The following is a 21,390-nucleotide window of genomic DNA, read 5'->3' as shown; positions in this document are numbered from 1 at the left end:
TTCTTGATTCTTTCAGTACAGAATTGACAATTTCTGATAACGGATGCGCCGCTCTGCAGCGACTTCATTTATTTCGTTAACGTCGCATTGCTATTAACTTAGCAGCCACGCACGTAACACCTATACGAGCACCATATTAGACGTACATGCACCATGTATGCACATGAACTGATGGACGCAGTTTTAAATGTTGGTAAACAACTCAAGTACTGGATTGAGACAGCATGAACACAACGCTGCTGTTATAACATCGTATCGCCAACACCAGGCAGTGCTGGTTGTACGCGTGTAAATACAGTAGTTCAATTTGATCAGAAATTATTGTTATCGGACATCATCGTTCCCTTACATAGGGTAGGTGAAAGTAGAGTACCGGGAAGATATTGTTTTAATAGCGCAAACGTATAGCCCTGCGGGGATCTAACCCGTTCACACATAGATGGATAAACTCCGTTCGTGAAAGTAAGAGCATTACAAATTTGTGTGATGGGGGGCTTCAAGTGTCGGAGGACGCAAAGCGCTGGGCGATCGAAAGAACTCAATGAGAGTGCGAATGAACGCAAAGTGTTAGGTGTGCCGCAACGCTTGGGGGCCACACAAACTAAAGAGGTTTAGTTTTGGGAGCACAGCAAGCTTTACCTTAGGCGTCCCTCGCTGGGTCCCGCAACGCTTGGGGTTCCTCAACCTAAACTATTAGTACGACTAGGGGTGCCTTAGTGCCATCGGATTTGGCACCGCGGCCGTCGAGCTGTTCTCTCAATGTAGTCACATGACATGTGCGGCAAGCACATAGATGGTTGAAAAGCCTTCGGACACGTGCAGACCGTATGGGAGCAAAATTTTTCTACCAGGTCAGATGAACGAAACATCGGGTTCTGCTCAGTTCGCATTGCCGGAGCAAGGGCAACTTTCTGGTTTCCGTAGGTGGTATACGGTTGTATATATGTTTGCGTGCACACACCTCAGCGACGCTGATGAGGACCTGTGCCGTACCACACCCCGTTGTACATTAATCCTGCTCGTCCGCGGAGGCGGATTTCTTAGGCAATCCACCACTACCTTGAGAACACCGAGCTGGATAGCCGGCCTCTACCTCCTGCTCCTCACCAGCTCCTGCACCAACACCCCTTAGACTTGGACCAGGTCCAGGTGACGTAGCCCAGACTAGAAGCGCTGCTCCACACATCCTCCTCCTCCCTACAATTTGTCATCGTTTCCTTCACCATTTCGACACCCACTGACGCCGAGCCATGCTCTATTCGAGTATTGCAGAGCTAACTTCTTTCCTAATTTCGCTCACTCTTCTCCTCCCCCTCACCACCTCCGATCAGAGCGGGAAGTAAAGACGTCAAGCTATATGCGCCTAGTCCTTTCTTACAATGGTGACAAACAGCGATGGTCTCTTCTCCAAGTCTAGCACACCGTCGAGGTTCCACACCGTTAACGCTGAGTGGAATCCTAACTAGTCCTTAAGAATGTGGCACCCGTAGTACCCTTTTACTCTCCTGTGTATAGGCAGAACACGGTGGTAAGAAGATCGTCTTCAAGGACACTTGCGAAAAGGTACTGCCTCAAATAGCCACTTCTTCAAGCGGGCCGAACGAACTCCCGAATGGCAACTTAGGTTGGCTTTGCACAATTAGTTTCGTTCAGCTTCCAGCTCCAAATTTCCCACATATCAATCCGCTTCAAGTTTACTGTTATGTTTTTTTTTTTCATTACTTGAAATACATTACGTTTGTTTAAGCACATAGCTAGTGGCTAGGTTGTCTATATACATGTAATTCGTGCCAGTGAAACTAAATGTAAATATACATAATATGCAGACGCGCATATCTACGCATGCATACTTTGCAAGACAGTATGGCGTAGCAAAAAAAACTGCTGCTTAACTATTGTAAAAGCAGAGTTGACACGAAAAATAGTTTAGCTATATATGAAAGAGAAAAAGCGCACACCTCTGAGCCAGACTGATATATTAAGGAGGCATTTTACACAGTAATTGTAGGGAAAAATGCTGGCACACATCCATTGTGTCGTTGTGAGTGATGAGAAAAAAAAAACGCCAGGCCTGCGCGGAAAGTGCAGCACAGTCACAGCGAAAGCTGGAAGAGCGGCTTTTCTAGAGCGCGTTATAAACTCTCCTGTGCCTACTAATACAGGTACATTAGCAACGTACCCAATACGCCACAAAGCGTAATTTTTGGGAAGTTGGGAAGCACCCAGCACGACATTATTCGTTCTGCGGAGAAGCGAGGTACCATATGTAAGCGATTATGTGCAGTTTGTTGATGCGGCGGTTGATGATGAATAATTATGGTTGCGCCCTTTGTAATGGGTTGGAACCTTTAAACGACCCACTATTACGTAATGCACATTGTGTGACGCCCGGTCGTTATTTAACTGTCCCACCACGCTTTATAACACACTTTAACCGGAGAAACGTAGAGCGAGAGAGAGAGAGAGAATTGACTTTATTGAGACCCTGAGGAAATGGATCATGGGAGCCTTATGGGCTTCCTTGGCAACCAACAGAAGTGCACTTGCGAGGAACCCACTACGCTATAAATCATTGTAATTTTTGAGAAGTAGGGCAGTAGGCACTGTGCCATTTTTTGTCATTTACAGACAGCCGTGGTACCTGCTAAACGCATGTAAGGCATTATGCGCACTTTGTTGATGATGTGCGTGATGACGATGAAGAATTATGGCCGAGCTCTTTGTAATGGGTTGGAAGCATTCAACAACCTACTCGTTGCGCAATTCGCATTGTGTGACGCCTGGTTACAGAATTCGCGTTGTGCGACGCTTGGTGCTTATTCTACTCTTTTACCACGCTATATTGCATATGCTAATGTGGTTCCTTCCCGACATGAAGCCTGTATAGGACCTTTTTGCAAAGCAGTTTCAAGGACCGGAATGGCTCAGAGGTTGAATACTGGGCTCCCACGCAGAGGGCCCAGGTTCGAACCTCGTTCCATCCTGGAATTTTTTTCCTATTTAGTTTTTTTTCTTATTTCGAGCGATACTGATTACGGACACCGGCGGCGGCGGCGGACAACTACGGCACCAAAAACGGCCGGTGAAATGATCTCATAACAGCTTTCGCTGTAAAACAGCATATGTCTTCGATTTTTACTGTCATGGTATATCCGTATAGGGTAAGGAAATAATCAGAACTAGAAGCCCATTCCGAACTTTTTATCCCCCTTCACCCATGCCCCCCTTTCCCTCAAAAAGAAAAAGAAAACCTGCAATAGACGCTTTCGGTATGCATTCATTGCTATAGGGTAAATTAAAGCTTCCAGATGAGGCACTCCTGGTACGCAATCTTAGGAGTGAAAAATAGAAAATTGAAATCTTCGGTTCTTATGTTAAACTGAAGCTACGGCCGAAACTTTCTAATATTGCTCTATTGACACAATATATATCATATCGGCGATCATAGGCGTGCGCCGGGTTCCTCTTCAGGGGAGGGGAGAGTTCGTCGCAGCGCCCCTCCTCCCTAATATGTCAATGTGTGGGGCTGACTGTGCCCCCCTCTTAGGTGAATAGGGGGGGGGGGGCGGCAGCCTCCCATGCCACCCCCCCCCATGCGCATGCCTATGGCGGTGATGTACTCTTAAACGCGCTGTTGATTTCGCTCTCCAGCTCTCGTGAGTGCGGCAGACGCAGCGCCATCTGCAACTGTATTATGGTATCCTCTCGGTCTTTAACGATTACGTTACGTACCTTGTTCCGTGGCCTTGGAAGGCGTGAATAGAACCTTTCAAAGGCATGAAGCGCTTGAAAGCCCAAGTGAAGTTGCGCAGGGCGATTCACCTTCGCGAAGTCCGACACAACGAAGTCTGGGTTCATCATGGACTCCTTGAAAGGCTTCTGAAAGCGCACAAAACATATTCGCTTGAAAATCGCTTTGCTGTGTCACATGAGCGCTCGTGCGATACGCGGACGCCCGCCCGTGGCGCACGTCCAGTCGTAAATCTAATACAAACAAAAAAGATGGAGCAGAAAATCCGTACTGGAGGATTGGCAAAAAGAGCGTAAGTATCATATGCGTAAGTATCATGTGGAGTTAGTTATGAGGTTGGTAGAAAGTACCAGCAAAATTTATAATGCATTCTTTGAACTACGTTTTTTTTTTATTTATTGAGTGATTACTGTACCAGCCTACGCTTTTTTCTTCGCCAGCTGTACGTCAGTTACTTGTAGCGGCAACTGTGTTATCCTGCTTTCTTTCTACGCCAGCTGTATTATATAGTTAATGAATTCGGCAACTGCGGCGGCCTACTTTGTTTCTGCGCCGACTGCATGGTATAGTTACTTGTAGCGGCTCTACTGTTCGGCTTTCTTACTGCGCCAACTGTTTTTGTTACGTTCACACGCTGTTACACAAACACCCACACACGCTTTCCTCTCGACACCTCGCCAAAAACAACGCGTGCGTGTTAGCAGCTATACTCACGAACTTTATGTCATTCGGCATTTCAACTTGCGTTGCGAAGCCGCCTGAGGTGTAATCACTGAACTGTGTCGTGTCGCCCACAGAGAATTCGGTCGGGCCTACGAAATCAACGCAGAGCAGATGAGAAAAGGCAGAAATCCGTTAGCAATGTGCGCATAAGCCACTGAAACCCATTATAAATCGTACTTTACAGAAAAAAAGAAACACGGATATAGGTGACAGACATCACTTACCTAGCACCTTGACTTTCATCGGTGGGCAGCTGTTGATCTCGTTCATGCCTTTTACTTCGGAGAAGGTGACGTAGTCCCCGTCTTCGAAACCGTGCCTCGTTTCGTCTGGGCAGGTAACTACGCTTTGTTGTTCCTATGGAGACGCGCGGAGGGAAGCACGTGTAAGCCCGGTGAGTGAAAGTGACAAAAAAAAAATGGCCGCACAAACCACTGTGGGATGCCGTGTCGATGCAAGGACGCATCCCAACATAAAACGTAACAACTGTTTATTAACGGAGTAGCAGCAGCGGGGCGAGCATACCGACGATTCGGGTAGCGAAGGAATGATCACTTCCGAGCTTGGCAGCTTGGTTTTAAAGCCACCGTCGGTGACGTAAGCCTCCGGTGACGCTGCGGTGGCGCTGTCCCTTATCGGAGGCGTGGTGTAGCATGAAGCCGTGTCACGCCGGGCTAGATAGTGACGAGGCGGAGGCTGCGCCGGTTTGTGCGCAGTGTGCTGCCACATCACCCCCCCCCCCCCGCGGAGTACAGAGCCCTCAGGGTCTGTAGAAATCTGGGAGGCGTACCAGACGTCCAGAGCGTGTCGTGACCGGAGCGGGCTGCGACGTCGGCGGCTGTGGATGTATGCCTGTGGATAGAGTGGCACTGCCCGGTTCGTTCGCAGCGATGTATGCGGGCTTTAGCCGGTCAATCGAGACGCGGACGTCGTTCCCGTTCAGGCGCAGAGTGAAATTTTTGTTGTCGCGATGGACGACCAGGTAGGGTCCGGTGTAGGGTGGCTGGAAAGGCCTGCGGACGGTGTCGTCGCGGAGGAAAGCGTGCGTGCACGATGCTAGCTCCTTGAAGACGAAAGGTGTAGGCTTGCAGTGGTGGGCTGCAGGTGACGGGCGTAAGGCGGCGATGGTGCGTCGGAGCCGGGCGACGAAGTCGGTGGGATCTGACGTCGTAGTGCTGGATGGCTGTGCAGTGAGAAATTCACCTGGGAGACGGAGTGGTTCCCCGTAGACGAGCTCTGCTGGTGTAGCGTGGATGTCTGGCTTGAAGGTGGCGCGAAGACCGAGGATGACGGCTGGCATGGCCTCGAGCCAGGTTGAGTCCGGGTGGCACATAATGGCTGCTTTGAATTGTCGGTGGAAACGCTCGATCATTCCGTTGGCGCAGGGGTGGTAACTGGTGGTCCTCAAGCGTTCGAAACCGACGGTCAGCCCGAGGAGCCTGAAAAGGTGGACTCGAACTGTCGTCCTTGGTCGGTGGTTACGCGGCGGGGGGCGCCGAAACGAGCAATCCAGCCGGTGAAGAAGGCCGAGGCGACGTCTTCCGCGGCGATTCCCTCGAGGGGCCATGCCTCGGGCCATCGAGTGTACCGATCGATGGCGGTGAGGCAGTAGCGGTAGGGGCCAGCCGGGGGAAAGGGTCCTATGATGTCGAGGTGGACGTGCTCAAACCGACCAGAGGGCTGTGGGAATGTTCCAAGTGGTGACGTGACGTGCCTGGTGACTTTAGCGCGTTGGCATTGAATGCAGGAGCGCGCCCAGGTGCGACAGTCCCGCTGCATGGAGGGCCAGACGTAGCGGTCAGCCACGAGGCGTGTCGAGGCGCGTATGCCGGGATGGCTGAGGTTGTGGAGCTGGTTGAAAAGACCACGGCGATGGGACATGGGTACATAGGGCCTGCTTCGTCCTGTCGACATGTCGCAACAGATTGTGGTTGTCGACCCTGGGATGAGGACTTGTTGCAGCTGAAGTGAAGACGTGCTCTTGAGAAGTTCCTGCAGTTCGGTGTCCGTAGTCTGAGCCTCGGCGAGGACGTCTACTGTTATCTGCACAGAGCTGATGGCTGCTACACGTGAAAGCGCGTCGGCGACCACGTTGTCTTTCCCGCTGACATGTTGGATGTCGGTGGTGAACTGTGCAATGAACGAGAGTTGAGAAAGGGAAAATAGACAACCACCCGTTTGTAGCACGAAGCCACAAGGAAATCCATACGGATTTCTCAGAAAGAAAGCCTCTTAGTTGCCGAAAAATTCGTCCTGGTCCGGGGATCGAACCCGGGACCAACGCCTATCCGGGGCGGTCGCTCTACCAATTGAGCTAACCAGGAAGCTAGCAATTGGCAGCGCGAGGGCGAATCCATCGACAACTCGAAGCAACTGGATACATGTTGCAAATCAGTTCTGCGGAAACCCGCAAGGTGGCGGAAGGGTTAAGAAAGGGAAAATAGACAACCACCCGTTTGTAGCACGAAGCCACAAGGAAATCCATACGGATTTCTCAGAAAGAAAGCCTCTTAGTTGCCGAAAAATTCGTCCTGGTCCGGGGATCGAACCCGGGACCAACGCCTATCCGGGGCGGTCGCTCTACCAATTGAGCTAACCAGGAAGCTAGCAATTGGCAGCGCGAGGGCGAATCCATCGACAACTCGAAGCAACTGGATACATGTTGCAAATCAGTTCTGCGGAAACCCGCAAGGTGGCGGAAGGGTTAAGAAAGGGAAAATAGACAACCACCCGTTTGTAGCACGAAGCCACAAGGAAATCCATACGGATTTCTCAGAAAGAAAGCCTCTTAGTTGCCGAAAAATTCGTCCTGGTCCGGGGATCGAACCCGGGACCAACGCCTATCCGGGGCGGTCGCTCTACCAATTGAGCTAACCAGGAAGCTAGCAATTGGCAGCGCGAGGGCGAATCCATCGACAACTCGAAGCAACTGGATACATGTTGCAAATCAGTTCTGCGGAAACCCGCAAGGTGGCGGAAGGGTTAAGAAAGGGAAAATAGACAACCACCCGTTTGTAGCACGAAGCCACAAGGAAATCCATACGGATTTCTCAGAAAGAAAGCCTCTTAGTTGCCGAAAAATTCGTCCTGGTCCGGGGATCGAACCCGGGACCAACGCCTATCCGGGGCGGTCGCTCTACCAATTGAGCTAACCAGGAAGCTAGCAATTGGCAGCGCGAGGGCGAATCCATCGACAACTCGAAGCAACTGGATACATGTTGCAAATCAGTTCTGCGGAAACCCGCAAGGTGGCGGAAGGGTTAAGAAAGGGAAAATAGACAACCACCCGTTTGTAGCACGAAGCCGCAAGGAAATCCATACGGATTTCTCAGAAAGAAAGCCTCTTAGTTGCCGAAAAATTCGTCCTGGTCCGGGGATCGAACCCGGGACCAACGCCTATCCGTGGCGGTCGCTCTACCAATTGAGCTAACCAGGAAGCTAGCAATTGGCAGCGCGAGGGCGAATGCATCGACAACTCGAAGCAACTGGATACATGTTGCAAATCAGTTCTGCGGAAACCCGCAAGGTGGCGGAAGGGTTAAGAAAGGGAAAATAGACAACCACCCGTTTGTAGCACGAAGCCACAAGGAAATCCATACGGATTTCTCAGAAAGAAAGCCTCTTAGTTGCCGAAAAATTCGTCCTGGTCCGGGGATCGAACCCGGGACCAACGCCTATCCGGGGCGGTCGCTCTACCAATTGAGCTAACCAGGAAGCTAGCAATTGGCAACGCGAGGGCGAATCCATCGACAACTCGAAGCAACTGGATACATGTTGCAAATCAGTTCTGCGGAAACCCGCAAGGTGGCGGAAGGGTTAAGAAAGGGAAAATAGACAACCACCCGTTTGTAGCACGAAGCCACAAGGAAATCCATACGGATTTCTCAGAAAGAAAGCCTCTTAGTTGCCGAAAAATTCGTCCTGGTCCGGGGATCGAACCCGGGACCAACGCCTATCCGGGGCGGTCGCTCTACCAATTGAGCTAACCAGGAAGCTAGCAATTGGCAGCGCGAGGGCGAATCCATCGACAACTCGAAGCAACTGGATACATGTTGCAAATCAGTTCTGCGGAAACCCGCAAGGTGGCGGAAGGGTTAAGAAAGGGAAAATAGACAACCACCCGTTTGTAGCACGAAGCCACAAGGAAATCCATACGGATTTCTCAGAAAGAAAGCCTCTTAGTTGCCGAAAAATTCGTCCTGGTCCGGGGATCGAACCCGGGACCAACGCCTATCCGGGGCGGTCGCTCTACCAATTGAGCTAACCAGGAAGCTAGCAATTGGCAGCGCGAGGGCGAATCCATCGACAACTCGAAGCAACTGGATACATGTTGCAAATCAGTTCTGCGGAAACCCGCAAGGTGGCGGAAGGGTTAAGAAAGGGAAAATAGACAACCACCCGTTTGTAGCACGAAGCCACAAGGAAATCCATACGGATTTCTCAGAAAGAAAGCCTCTTAGTTGCCGAAAAATTCGTCCTGGTCCGGGGATCGAACCCGGGACCAACGCCTATCCGGGGCGGTCGCTCTACCAATTGAGCTAACCAGGAAGCTAGCAATTGGCAGCGCGAGGGCGAATCCATCGACAACTCGAAGCAACTGGATACATGTTGCAAATCAGTTCTGCGGAAACCCGCAAGGTGGCGGAACGGTTAAGAAAGGGAAAATAGACAACCACCCGTTTGTAGCACGAAGCCACAAGGAAATCCATACGGATTTCTCAGAAAGAAAGCCTCTTAGTTGCCGAAAAATTCGTCCTGGTCCGGGGATCGATCCCGGGACCAACGCCTATCCGGGGCGGTCGCTCTACCAATTGAGCTAACCAGGAAGCTAGCAATTGGCAGCGCGAGGGCGAATCCATCGACAACTCGAAGCAACTGGATACATGTTGCAAATCAGTTCTGCGGAAACCCGCAAGGTGGCGGAAGGGTTAAGAAAGGGAAAATAGACAACCACCCGTTTGTAGCACGAAGCCACAAGGAAATCCATACGGATTTCTCAGAAAGAAAGCCTCTTAGTTGCCGAAAAATTCGTCCTGGTCCGGGGATCGAACCCGGGACCAACGCCTATCCGGGGCGGTCGCTCTACCAATCGAGCTAACCAGGAAGCTAGCAATTGGCAGCGCGAGGGCGAATCCATCGACAACTTGAAGCAACTGGATACATGTTGCAAATCAGTTCTGCGGAAACCCGCAAGGTGGCGGAAGGGTTAAGAAAGGGAAAATAGACAACCACCCGTTTGTAGCACGAAGCCACAAGGAAATCCATACGGATTTCTCAGAAAGAAAGCCTCTTAGTTGCCGAAAAATTCGTCCTGGTCCGGGGATCGAACCCTGCTACAAACGGGTGGTTGTCTATTTTCCCTTTCTTAACCCTTCCGCCACCTTGCGGGTTTCCGCAGAACTGATTTGCAACATGCATCCAGTTGCTTCGAGTTGTCGATGGATTCGCCCTCGCGCTGCCAATTGCTAGCTTCCTGGTTAGCTCAATTGGTAGAGCGACCGCCCCGGATAGGCGTTGGTCCCGGGTTCGATCCCCGGACCAGGACGAATTTTTCGGCAACTAAGAGGCTTTCTTTCTGAGAAATCCGTATGGATTTCCTTGTGGCTTCGTGCTACAAACGGGTGGTTGTCTATTTTCCCTTTCTTAACCCTTCCGCCACCTTGCGGGTTTCCGCAGAACTGATTTGCAACATGCATCCAGTTGCTTCGAGTTGTCGATGGATTCGCCCTCGCGCTGCCAATTGCTAGCTTCCTGGTTAGCTCAATTGGTAGAGCGACCGCCCCGGATAGGCGTTGGTCCCGGGTTCGATCCCCGGACCAGGACGAATTTTTCGGCAACTAAGAGGCTTTCTTTCTGAGAAATCCGTATGGATTTCCTTGTGGCTTCGTGCTACAAACGGGTGGTTGTCTATTTTCCCTTTCTTAACCCTTCCGCCACCTTGCGGGTTTCCGCAGAACTGATTTGCAACATGTATCCAGTTGCTTCGAGTTGTCGATGGATTCGCCCTCGCGCTGCCAATTGCTAGCTTCCTGGTTAGCTCAATTGGTAGAGCGACCGCCCCGGATAGGCGTTGGTCCCGGGTTCGATCCCCGGACCAGGACGAATTTTTCGGCAACTAAGAGGCTTTCTTTCTGAGAAATCCGTATGGATTTCCTTGTGGCTTCGTGCTACAAACGGGTGGTTGTCTATTTTCCCTTTCTTAACCCTTCCGCCACCTTGCGGGTTTCCGCAGAACTGATTTGCAACATGTATCCAGTTGCTTCGAGTTGTCGATGGATTCGCCCTCGCGCTGCCAATTGCTAGCTTCCTGGTTAGCTCAATTGGTAGAGCGACCGCCCCGGATAGGCGTTGGTCCCGGGTTCGATCCCCGGACCAGGACGAATTTTTCGGCAACTAAGAGGCTTTCTTTCTGAGAAATCCGTATGGATTTCCTTGTGGCTTCGTGCTACAAACGGGTGGTTGTCTATTTTCCCTTTCTTAACCCTTCCGCCACCTTGCGGGTTTCCGCAGAACTGATTTGCAACATGTATCCAGTTGCTTCGAGTTGTCGATGGATTCGCCCTCGCGCTGCCAATTGCTAGCTTCCTGGTTAGCTCAATTGGTAGAGCGACCGCCCCGGATAGGCGTTGGTCCCGGGTTCGATCCCCGGACCAGGACGAATTTTTCGGCAACTAAGAGGCTTTCTTTCTGAGAAATCCGTATGGATTTCCTTGTGGCTTCGTGCTACAAACGGGTGGTTGTCTAATTTCCCTTTCTTAACCCTTCCGCCACCTTGCGGGTTTCCGCAGAACTGATTTGCAACATGAACGAGAGTTGGTTCTGCTGTACAGGCAGGAGTTTGTCGCGACGTTGAGAGAAGGCGTAGGTAAGAGGCTTGTGGTCTGTATAGATGGTGCAGTTCTGTGCTTCGAGAATGTGGCGAAAGTGTTGCACTGCTTCGTATATCGCCAGAAGTTCTCTGTAGTAGGCTGGCAACATTGTCGTGGCGGTGGTCGTGGTTTTCTCAGTGGAACTGGCGGTTGAAGCGGTCGTTTTCCGAGCTTCGAGCTTCTTGGAGAAGAACGCCAAGGGATGCCAGGTGTTTTCCACGCGTTGCATGAGGGTGGCGCCGATGGCGAAGCTAGATGCGTCCATGAACAGTCCCAAGGGAGCATCTGGCACGGGATGGGTGAGGAGCGTGGCGGTGCAGAGGGCGGCTTTGCAATCTTCGAAAGTTCTCGCTAATGTCGGTGTCCACGTGACGGGTTGGTTTCCTCGTAGGCCGGCCAAAGCATCATGGAGGGGAGCCTGGTAGTCGGCAGCGTGTGGCAAGAAACGCCTGTAGAAGTTCAGCATGCCAAGGAAACGGCGAAGGTCTTTAGCGGTGGTGGGTTGAAGGTTAGTTTGCAGGTCTGAGATGCGTTGGGGCAAGAGCCGAGTTCCCTCAGATGAAACTTCGTGGCCGAGGAAGCGGACGACGGAAGCGCCTAGCGTGCTTTTTTGGATATTGACGAGTAGACCGTGGTCGTCGAGGCGTTGGAACAGCAGACGAAGGTGCCTGTGGTGCTCTTCGGCGTCGCGGGAAAATACCAGTATGTCGTCAAGGTAAACGAAGCAGAAGTCGAGGCCGCGGACGACTTCGTCGATGAAGCGCTGAAAGGTTTGTCCAGCGTTCCTCTGGCCGAAGCTCATGAAGGGAAACTCGAACAAGCCAAAGGGAGTGATGATTGCCGTTTTCGGGACGTCATCCGGATTGACGGGTATCTGTGTGTACGCCTTCACCAAGTCTAGGACGGAGAACACGTGGCAGCCATAGATGCGATGGGCGAAGTCCTGTATGTGGTGGATGGGGTACCTGTCCGGGATGGTGCGCGCGTTGAGGGCACGGTAGTCTCCGCAGGGCCGCCAGCCTTCGGTCTTCTTCGGAACAAGGTGGAGTGGCGAGGCCCATGGACTGTCAGAGCGGCGGGCGATTCCTTCGCGGAGCATGGCCTCGAACTCTGCTTTGGCTATGCGCATGCGGTCCGGGGCAAGGCGACGGGCGCGGCAGAAAACTGGGGGGCCTGAAGTGGTCCGGATGTAGTGCACGGTTGTGTGCTGCACTCTGCGTGGCAGTCCGCTGGGGCGCGTCAATCCGGGAAATTCGGCGAGGATGGCGTGGTACGGCGAATGATTGTCAACACTGAGTACCTTGATGCTTGGCTGTTGGGCGGTCGTTCGCTGGCCTGGTGTGGAATGTCCCGTTGTCGCGTCGATGAGGAGGTCGTTGCGGCAGTCCGGAAGGAGGTTGTAGTGGGCCAGAAAGTCTGAGCCGATGATTGGCTCGGCGACGTCGGCGATGACAAAATTCCAGCGAAGGTCACGGCGTATGTTTCTGAGCTGGATGTGCAGGCAGAGCGAGCCGTACGTCTTGATTGTAGAGCGGTTTGCCGCGCTGAGCTCGAAAGACGTAGGCGGACGAGGACCTTGAAGATGGGATCGTGGGTAGCAGCAAATGTCGGAACCGCTGTCGACAAGGAACCGCTGCTTCGTGATTTGGTCGGTGACGAAGATACGACGGCCTCCGGGTTGGCAGCTTGCGGCCGTCTCTACGAGCTGCCGTTGGCGTTTTCCGCATGCCCAGCGGAACAGGGTGGTCGACATTGCCGGGCTCTGTCCCCGAAGCGTCGGTGGTAGTAGCACGGGCCGTTGTTGTCGGGTTGCCGCGACGAACTGGTGAAGGTCGCGGGTTTGCGAGTGGCGGCGCTGGTGCATCGGAAGGCGTTCATCCAAGCGTTGTTGAATGCAGTTGAGCTGTCGATCGATGTCGTCGATGCGGCGTGTAAGCTCCGCGGTGTTCAGCGGTGCGGCGATAGCCTGGATGGTGGGCGACAACTGCGGCAAGGAGACCTCGATGACGCGATCGGCCACCTCCGCAAGTTCGTCGAGGGGTAGCCTAACCTGGGCCTGCAGAATTACCTGGGCGTGCGGCGGGAGTCGTTGGAGCCAAAGCACTCGCAGGAAGGAATCCTGGACTTGCAAGCTTCCCGCGAGCGCACGCATGTGGCGCAGGAGCTGCGAAGGTTTGCGTTCAGCAAGCTCTGTGGACTGAAGTTGCCGCACCTTCTGTTCATCCGAGAGCGACAGGTGGCGGATGAGTTGAGTCTTCAGGTGTTCGTAGTGGTTGGCCGTTGGTGGGTTGGCGAGAATATCCCGGACCTCGTTGGCATAACGTGTGTCGAGGTGGGCGACGACGTAATCGTAGCGGATGCGGTCTTGCGTGATGCGCGCCAGGGAGAACTGGGCCTCGACCTGGGCGAACCAGACTTCGGGCGAGTCCGCCCAAAACGGCGGAAGCTTGACGGCGACACGCCAGGCGTCGTATGAGGCAGCGTGCGGGATGCCTTCTGCGGGAGCTCTGACGTCCTCAGCGGAGCCGGCAGGCACGGCCTCTGTTGTGGGCGCGCTGCGGGAAGGCTGCTGTTGCTGGGTCTGCAGTGCCTGTTGAAGTAGTTGCACTTGCTGGCGCAGAGCGGTGAGAGCTTCCGGGCCGGCCATGGCGGTGCGGTTTGTTCGGTTTCCGGGTCACCAGATGTGGGATGCCGTGTCGATGCAAGGACGCATCCCAACATAAAACGTAACAACTGTTTATTAACGGAGTAGCAGCAGCGGGGCGAGCATACCGACGCTGCGCTCAGTCGGGTAGCGAAGGAATGATCACTTCCGAGCTTGGCAGCTTGGTTTTAAAGCCACCGTCGGGGACGTAAGCCTCCGGTGACGCTGCGGTGGCGCTGTCCCTTATCGGAGGCGTGGTGTAGCATGAAGCCGTGTCACGCCGGGCTAGATAGTGACGAGGCGGAGGGTGCGCCGGCTTGTGCGCAGTGTGCTGCCACACCACTATACAGTGTAAGAAAAAAATAAAAAAGCAGATTACCTGCTACTCTTATTGGCGAGTCCTGACTTACCGAATATGTCTTTAAAGTTGCACGTTAACTTTCTTTTTGGAAAGTTGTGAAAGGCACACCTCTTCAAAATAGTATTTAACATGTATCTTTAAAGAGTAACGCGCAATCTTCTATAGAATGTATTCTAAAGTATACGTGGTTGCTGTCCTGATGAAGAGAAGTCCTTTTGTCGAAACTTCGGCTCCAGCGACATTCCCCGTTGAACGAATTTTCGCTACTATATGCTAAAGCGATGCTTGATGCTTCTAAAAAAAAAAGATCAAGCTGCGTTCGGCACTTTTATCGATGTCACGTTCGATCAGAACTGTAGGTAGAAGCACTAAACCCGAGATTACAACAACTTGTACTCGCTCCGCAGTGATGTCAAAGGCGTGGGATAGGGCGACATAGTGAGTGAGGAAGGGTGTGATTCGACGATTACGAACTAAACAGAGCAATGCTGTGTTTGAACGAGTGTGTGTCTGAACAGGGTGACTCCCAAATATTTTGAGCAGGAGTATCAACACTGTTGTACGTGAGTGAGTGCCGGCATCTACTCGCCTACCAATACCCAATCCAACCATACAATAGCGCGAGCCCTCACCCGACCGCAACATTAGAGTTCACTAGGTACGTGCTCGTTGAAAGCGGTACATTAGAAAAGCACTGCAATCCTATTGTGCAAGCGGACGTATCGTGCTTTTATTTCTTTGCTGCTTCACTCAATCTGTGACGCGCGTGGCGTCTCCGCTCTAGCAACACCACCTAGACAAATAGGCGGCCTTGGCTCTAGTCGGGCTGTAGTTTGAGGGAGGCAACGTGGTGGTTGTTGGCTGGGTACGAAAGTGCCCCGGCCAAGACCACTTTGAGAGAGGATCGGTTACAGTGAGGCGTCTTAGACAACGCACATTCACAGTCCACCTGGGACCGGCTGCTATATTTGTCATTTGTTCGTGTGCATTGTCCCGACGTCACTTTCGTGACGGAAATGACGTCAGTGAAAGCTTAGTGGACCCCGGCGTAAAACATATTCGTGTTAAATAAGCAATAGCCCTAGCCTTATCGGGAAAATGAGGGGCAAGCGAAGTTTGGCGTGTGTGTTCCTGACACGTTGTACTGGGTGTGCATGCCAACTACCTTCCTTTCTTCCTTTATTTCTTCCTTTGGTTCTCATTGTGCAATGCTCCCTCCCCACTGTTTCCTTCCTCCATGCTGGGAATCGGACACTCATCCACGTGTTTAGCATCCACATGTTTAGCATCCACGGGTTTACTTCAGTTGCTACATGCAACAACGACGGTTATGCATTCATAACCAGGCAACAATGAAACGTGGCAACGTGAAATGACAAGTCGCCTCGATAACTCCGACAATGACCATATTTCCGTATCAGAACGGGTGAACGCCAACAAGTCCACGATCGAAAGAGCCTCAATTATTGGGAAATAGCGCATAAAAACACGCATGTGACTGGCCCACCTTCGAGGGCCAATTTGTGTACACACACGAGCTATGCGGTGGCCAACCTAGTCTAGCAACGTTGGTGCTGGCGGTGGCATAGTGCGCAACCAACCTACAATGTCTAGTTCACTGTAACCAAGCCGCCGCCGCCGTTACCGAAAACGAATTCATAGAAGCTTGGCTTAAAAATGTTCGGGAATAGACTACCTGCGCTAATGGATATGCCGTAAGCTGTCTCTAGTGAAGAACTAGCGGATGATTTTTGTGTGTTTAGAACAAATGGGAATGACTTAGCGTACTCTAGTAAAAGGAGGGCGGTATGCCGTCCGTACCATCATGCGTTTCTTACACAAACTATAAACATAGTAAACATAAAGAGTGGTCACTGGCCGCCTTCCGCGGCCCAGGCACGTAGGGTTCATGCCGCCTGTATGGTGGCGCAACGACAAAAACTGAACGTGAAGCAATCGATCACAATGCTGTTATTAAATAACTTATGTATTACAAGTAATATTTTAAAGTGCTTAGTGAGTGGAAAAGTTCTTCGTACTTTAAAACGGCAGTTGCCATGACTACGGCGCATTAGCACGCATCATTGCTAGGCCTCACCATACCTGGATCACCTGCATCACCGAGACGCCATTCTTGTTGCTCCCCGGCTTCAGCAGTACCCACTTTGACAGGAAAAGGTAAGCAAATCGAATGAATTTATATTGCAATAAGCTTGCACAACTTGTCCCTAGGCCACAGATATGTAGTGAAAAGCGTATTTTCAAACGCTATGCCATTCGGTTGAGGGAGCTGAGCACAAGCGTCTCAGTGTGCATAAGAGCGTCGCTGACACACATACAGCAATCCAAACAATCCGCATCTTTCAAACCAAGAAAACAGGTTTTATTGAGTGATAACACATAAAGCATGCTGAAAACTAGTTGACTGGAAAGAAATGCTGTTTGTTAGCGCCGTCTGCTTACTAGAAATGATCATGCAACAATAAATTGTACGGGTCTCCAATGAAGCCATGCCAAATGACTAGCCCTAACCTGGTATATTAGCCCTAACATGGTTTTGTACGAAAAACCAGTGCTTTTCTTACAAGAGATAAGCTCACCTGCCATTCATCACTGCTGCCCGACCTCCTCTCATCAGTAGTTTGTGCGCACTGGCTACATATACTTACCCAAGCGTGTGTGCAAACAAGGAAGGAAACATGAATGGCATTCCACTTACTAACAACAATGTCGCCTTTGGCTAAAGCGCTTGCCTCCTTCGGTGTGAAAGCCACCAGGCTTCGACATAACATGCTACCTCTAAATCACTATAACATCGTTTGTGAAGTAAGTAAAGTGTACCTTCACTCAATCTGAACATGACATTCTTTTTTGGAACTGCAACCGAATGAAAATTATTAGTTCATACCGGAACGACAGTCACAATTATAGCAGGTACAGCTACTTGAGGAAGATAACAAACAGCGTAATGTAGCAGAAGATGCCACTGCAAAGCGCAGTTACAGTTCCGTGCGGTGGCCTCAGGCCAGAAAATATGAGGAATGCAGAGAAATGGTGCCAAAGAAATGAATACATTCGCAACAGTTTGCCGATCCAGGTGGGTGCCAAATAGTTTCGCGCACCTATAATAATCTAGACGAATCACCTCATACACCACGGCGCTCAAAAACCTTACAACCGAGAGTAAAGTTAGCGCAACGTCATAATGAAGAACCCTGAATCAGAACGTCGTTCACAACCATTCCAGTAGAACGATTACCCCAATGCGATGACTTGTTTACGCCGTGCAAGCGAGCAATGAAGCTGAAAAAAAAAAGCGAAATGAATGCAACACTGACGAAGGATGAAAGTAGCCAACTGAATAAGCGAGCAGAATAAGCGAGCAAATACAGCTAGAGCTTCAATGCCGAGATACCCACCCACCCCCTCCCCCTGAGGTGACACAAAGCTTAACTGCATCTTTCACATTCCCATCTCCCTCAACCTTGTGTAGACGCCAGTACGGGGGTGGCAAGAGTTGTTCCTCGACAATATTTCTCTCCCCACCAACCCTCCCGCCATGAGGTATTGCAGGGGCGCGCAAAGATTCCTGACGCCTTCCGGACAGCAACTATTAGACAGCCTCAGTCTAATATTTTCCAAGACATGTAATATGTATTGCTGAGGAGAACGGGACATTAGTGAACTCAGAAAATTTCGCACACTAAATTGACCGGACCTTTCATACCTCTATCCGTCAAGACACAGTTCGTCTTTCACGAAAAAATACCGTTCCCCGCCCCTCCCTTAAGAAATAGAAAAGTACGCTTCTAACGTGGTTTTGGTTTGTAAGAGCGAAAACTAGACGATGCATCGACAAACCGAAGTCAGACAGAAGAGACGCTGAGCGTCTTTCCTGTCTGACTTCGGTTTCGTCGATGTAGTTACATCATCTAGTTTTCGTTCTTACAAACCAAAATGTGTTTCACCGACTAGCCCAACAGTTCACGCTTCTAACATGGCAGTGGTGACTAGGCTGTGCCCCCATCATTTTCCCACATAGCGCCCACATACGTAGGAGCAAAGAAAGAAATAAAACAAGAAATAAAAAAGTTCTATTAAATAAAACACGCAGCGTGATTAAAACGTCGATGGAATTTTGCAATCAACAACCACCCCCCCCTTAGGTTTTCACCAGAACGCAAGTGGGTGCGTTCAAGTCGGAATACTCACAGATTGGCCTCCAAGCTTAGTAATCCACGGCGTAGCACACCCATTCAAATCACAGAGGGCTCCTCATACCCCAAGCTCCGCGTTCGTCTTCCTTGACTCATTCCACTGAGAATAGCACGGAATTCATAGCAGGTTTCATATTGCCCAATAAAATAACGACTGCAGGCACCTCCATGTGCGGCGGTGCCTGCAAGCATACGAAAGCAGGAACAGACCATTCAAGATGGCCGATGCTGCAGTTCTAGGGCATAACACGCATACGGTGACAAATAAACCTTGCACACAGAAAAATCGGACGCGCATTAACACATTCCACAGTGAACTCCACACGGTTCACTCGCGGAAACAGCATAGTGAAGCGAGCGATGCAGAGCCCAGAAGTAGCCACCGAGTAAATCAAGTTTTCTTCTTGTCGGCCCGCGACCACACGAGACAAAAGACAATGCCGCGCATCGCGCTTCTACTAAACACTCACTCAACGAAGTCAAACTAGCCGTGGGGTTCAAGCCCAGAGATCCCAACGGCCACGGCGTGTGTTGTAATCAAGGAGGTTTAGTATATAACCTCCTTGGTTGTAATTGGCCGCAGAAGCGTGCGACTTCGTGGCGTGATATGTAACAGCAAATAGATGACAACCTGACCTCCTCCTCTTATTTCCTCCTCTGTGCTGTGCAGGCAAACAAGCAGGGTGAGAGGGGGGGGGGTGGCGCACAGTTAAGAAGCCTCCTAAAGCATCAAAATATTTTAAAGGGCCCCTCACCAGGTTTGACAATTTTGAGCTGACGAGCGCAATGTATACACTGGGCGTTCACGATCACGTCTGCCGAAATTTGTAACGCTACGCGCCGCAGAAGTGGGTCAAATTTCAAGCTGAACGCTGCTTGCCCTTCTTCTCGCGGCCGCGCGGCCAGAGAATGAGGGGATGACGTACATGAGAGAATGGCCCTACGTATATATGGTAGTGCTGTGACGTCGGTCCTCTTTGTAGACGACTGTGCTCTGACGTCGCCAACAGTAGCACGTGACACTGCGATAAATATTTGACACGACGTGTAGTTTGTGTAATTTGTTGATTGAATAGATGAATAAAACTTGAGAGTAATAATAAAACACAGAAACGGTATGTGTGCGTTTTCGTTTTTAATTTTTACTGCGAATCGCAGCGAGATTAAAGATTAGTCTGCCTCCGTTTCGCACGCGTTCGTGTTCTCGCGCTTTGCGCATCGTGCAGACGCCACCCTTTACCAGGAAACTAATTTTCTACCGCGTTCCAGCGCTCATTAGGCTCATTTATCCTCCCGCGTCTAACTAGGTGTTCATGCGGCACACCGCTAGTCTCGCGTCCGTACAAATGTCGCAGCTTTCGTGCTCAGTAATATAGGTTGAAAGCCAAGTGATCGGCGAGGGCGTATTCGGCATAACTTGCCGAGATGAAGCCCAAAGAACGCCGCCACAACACCGCTCGCGTCTCGGGGGCTCGGGCTGGTTCGGGCACGTCATGCGCTCGTGACATTGAGCGCGCTCGTTTTTCTCGGGTTGCTCCGACCCCCCCCGCGGTGCACTTCCGGTTGGCGTTCGTTTTTCTCGGGTTGGACGGTTCTGGCGACCCGCGGGGAGCCCGAGGGTCGCCAGAACCTTCCAGGACAATTTAGTCGTGGAAGCTCTCTGGAAGGTTTCGGGCTAGCAGACGCCGAAAAGAGACGATACGCGCTCGCCGCCATCTTTGTGAGGACTCGACGGATTGCAATGCGGGCGCTTGCGGACTACACCTTTGCTTGTCCTTACGCTCGGGCCGCTCGGCGCCGTTCCGCCGTGCGAGATGGCGCGATTACGAGTGGCGGCGAGCATTTGGAGCTAATGTTTATTGCTTTTCTTATGTGTCCCGTGAAGTTTCCTTCCGTGAACAACGCGGCCGGTCGCGTTCGCCATTCTAACTGCGTCGTGCACATGTCCCAAAAGTTATGTGCACGTTCGTACGAACGCATGGAGACCCCTTTCGAGTTTATTTTTTCGTAGTAGTATTCGATTGTGGTGTCGTGTGTGCTTTATGTGCATTTAGCTGAGACGATTGTGATCGATATATTTCGCTCCGTCGTATGTTTGCTTGCGTGAACCCCGTCAGAAGTTAACTATTTCAACTAGGTCATCGATGTTGATAAAATGCACTGATCGAATAAAAGCGATCGCGACGTTGTTTTTTGTGTGATGCTCGTTGGTCGCGAACGGCGTGCGAGCGTACTTCGATCTATGGGCCAGTACATGAGGTATGGTATAATGTTAAGCTACGACGCGTCGATGTGAAAAAACGAAGATGAATTCAGAAATGTATACATCCTTTTGTTGCTTATTTCATCGTCGGCTCTGTCTTTTTCCACCTCTTAGTAATAATTCCATGCAGTATGTACGCGGTTATCACCTAGTAGCCCAAATAAAAGCTGAGCTAGTACATGAGATTTTTGGAGTGCCACTTAGGACTGGAAAAGAGGCTCAGGCAACATCTGCCAAAACGAGTCCAAGACGCGTCACACGGAAGTTTATTTTAGATATAACACGCACTCGTGGTACCCATACCGCCGCACGTCTCAAGTTATGACAAAACGCAAGCTGGTCAACGCGTGTGTGCGACGTAGTACGCGATAGATCCTCGAGCTCTTTTGGGGACACGATCACTTTCGCGAGATTTTCGCGTCGTGTTGTGCAGCGACTGTTACACGTACTAAGCATACGTGAGCGGCGCGGCAGCTCACCTTGCATCGCTTTCGTGGCGCCGTGCGCCAGCTGGCTGTTTTGTTCGCGGACGGGGCGAGTTGCGCACGATTTTGCGAACGTA

The 21,390-nt window shown here is 51.2% G+C and overlaps 1 protein-coding gene across 1 annotated transcript in view; it reads right to left on the bottom strand.

Annotated features, from left to right (window-relative positions):
* Positions 1-13,990, bottom strand: part of LOC119382100 (ubiquitin-like modifier-activating enzyme 1) — a 37,607-nt gene extending 23,617 nt beyond the window's left edge. The window contains 4 exon segments of the mRNA XM_037649832.1: positions 3,733-3,879; positions 4,466-4,563; positions 4,699-4,831; positions 13,880-13,990. Of these exon segments, the coding sequence (XP_037505760.1) occupies positions 3,733-3,879; positions 4,466-4,563; positions 4,699-4,831; positions 13,880-13,990 (489 nt within the window).
* Positions 13,991-21,390: the final 7,400 nt, after the last annotated feature.

This window comes from Rhipicephalus sanguineus, chromosome 2 (assembly GCF_013339695.2).
Source record: "Rhipicephalus sanguineus isolate Rsan-2018 chromosome 2, BIME_Rsan_1.4, whole genome shotgun sequence".
Taxonomy (NCBI): Eukaryota; Metazoa; Arthropoda; class Arachnida; order Ixodida; family Ixodidae; genus Rhipicephalus; species Rhipicephalus sanguineus.
Note: the sequence above shows the minus strand (reverse complement) of the source record. Positions and strands in the feature narration are given on the sequence as shown.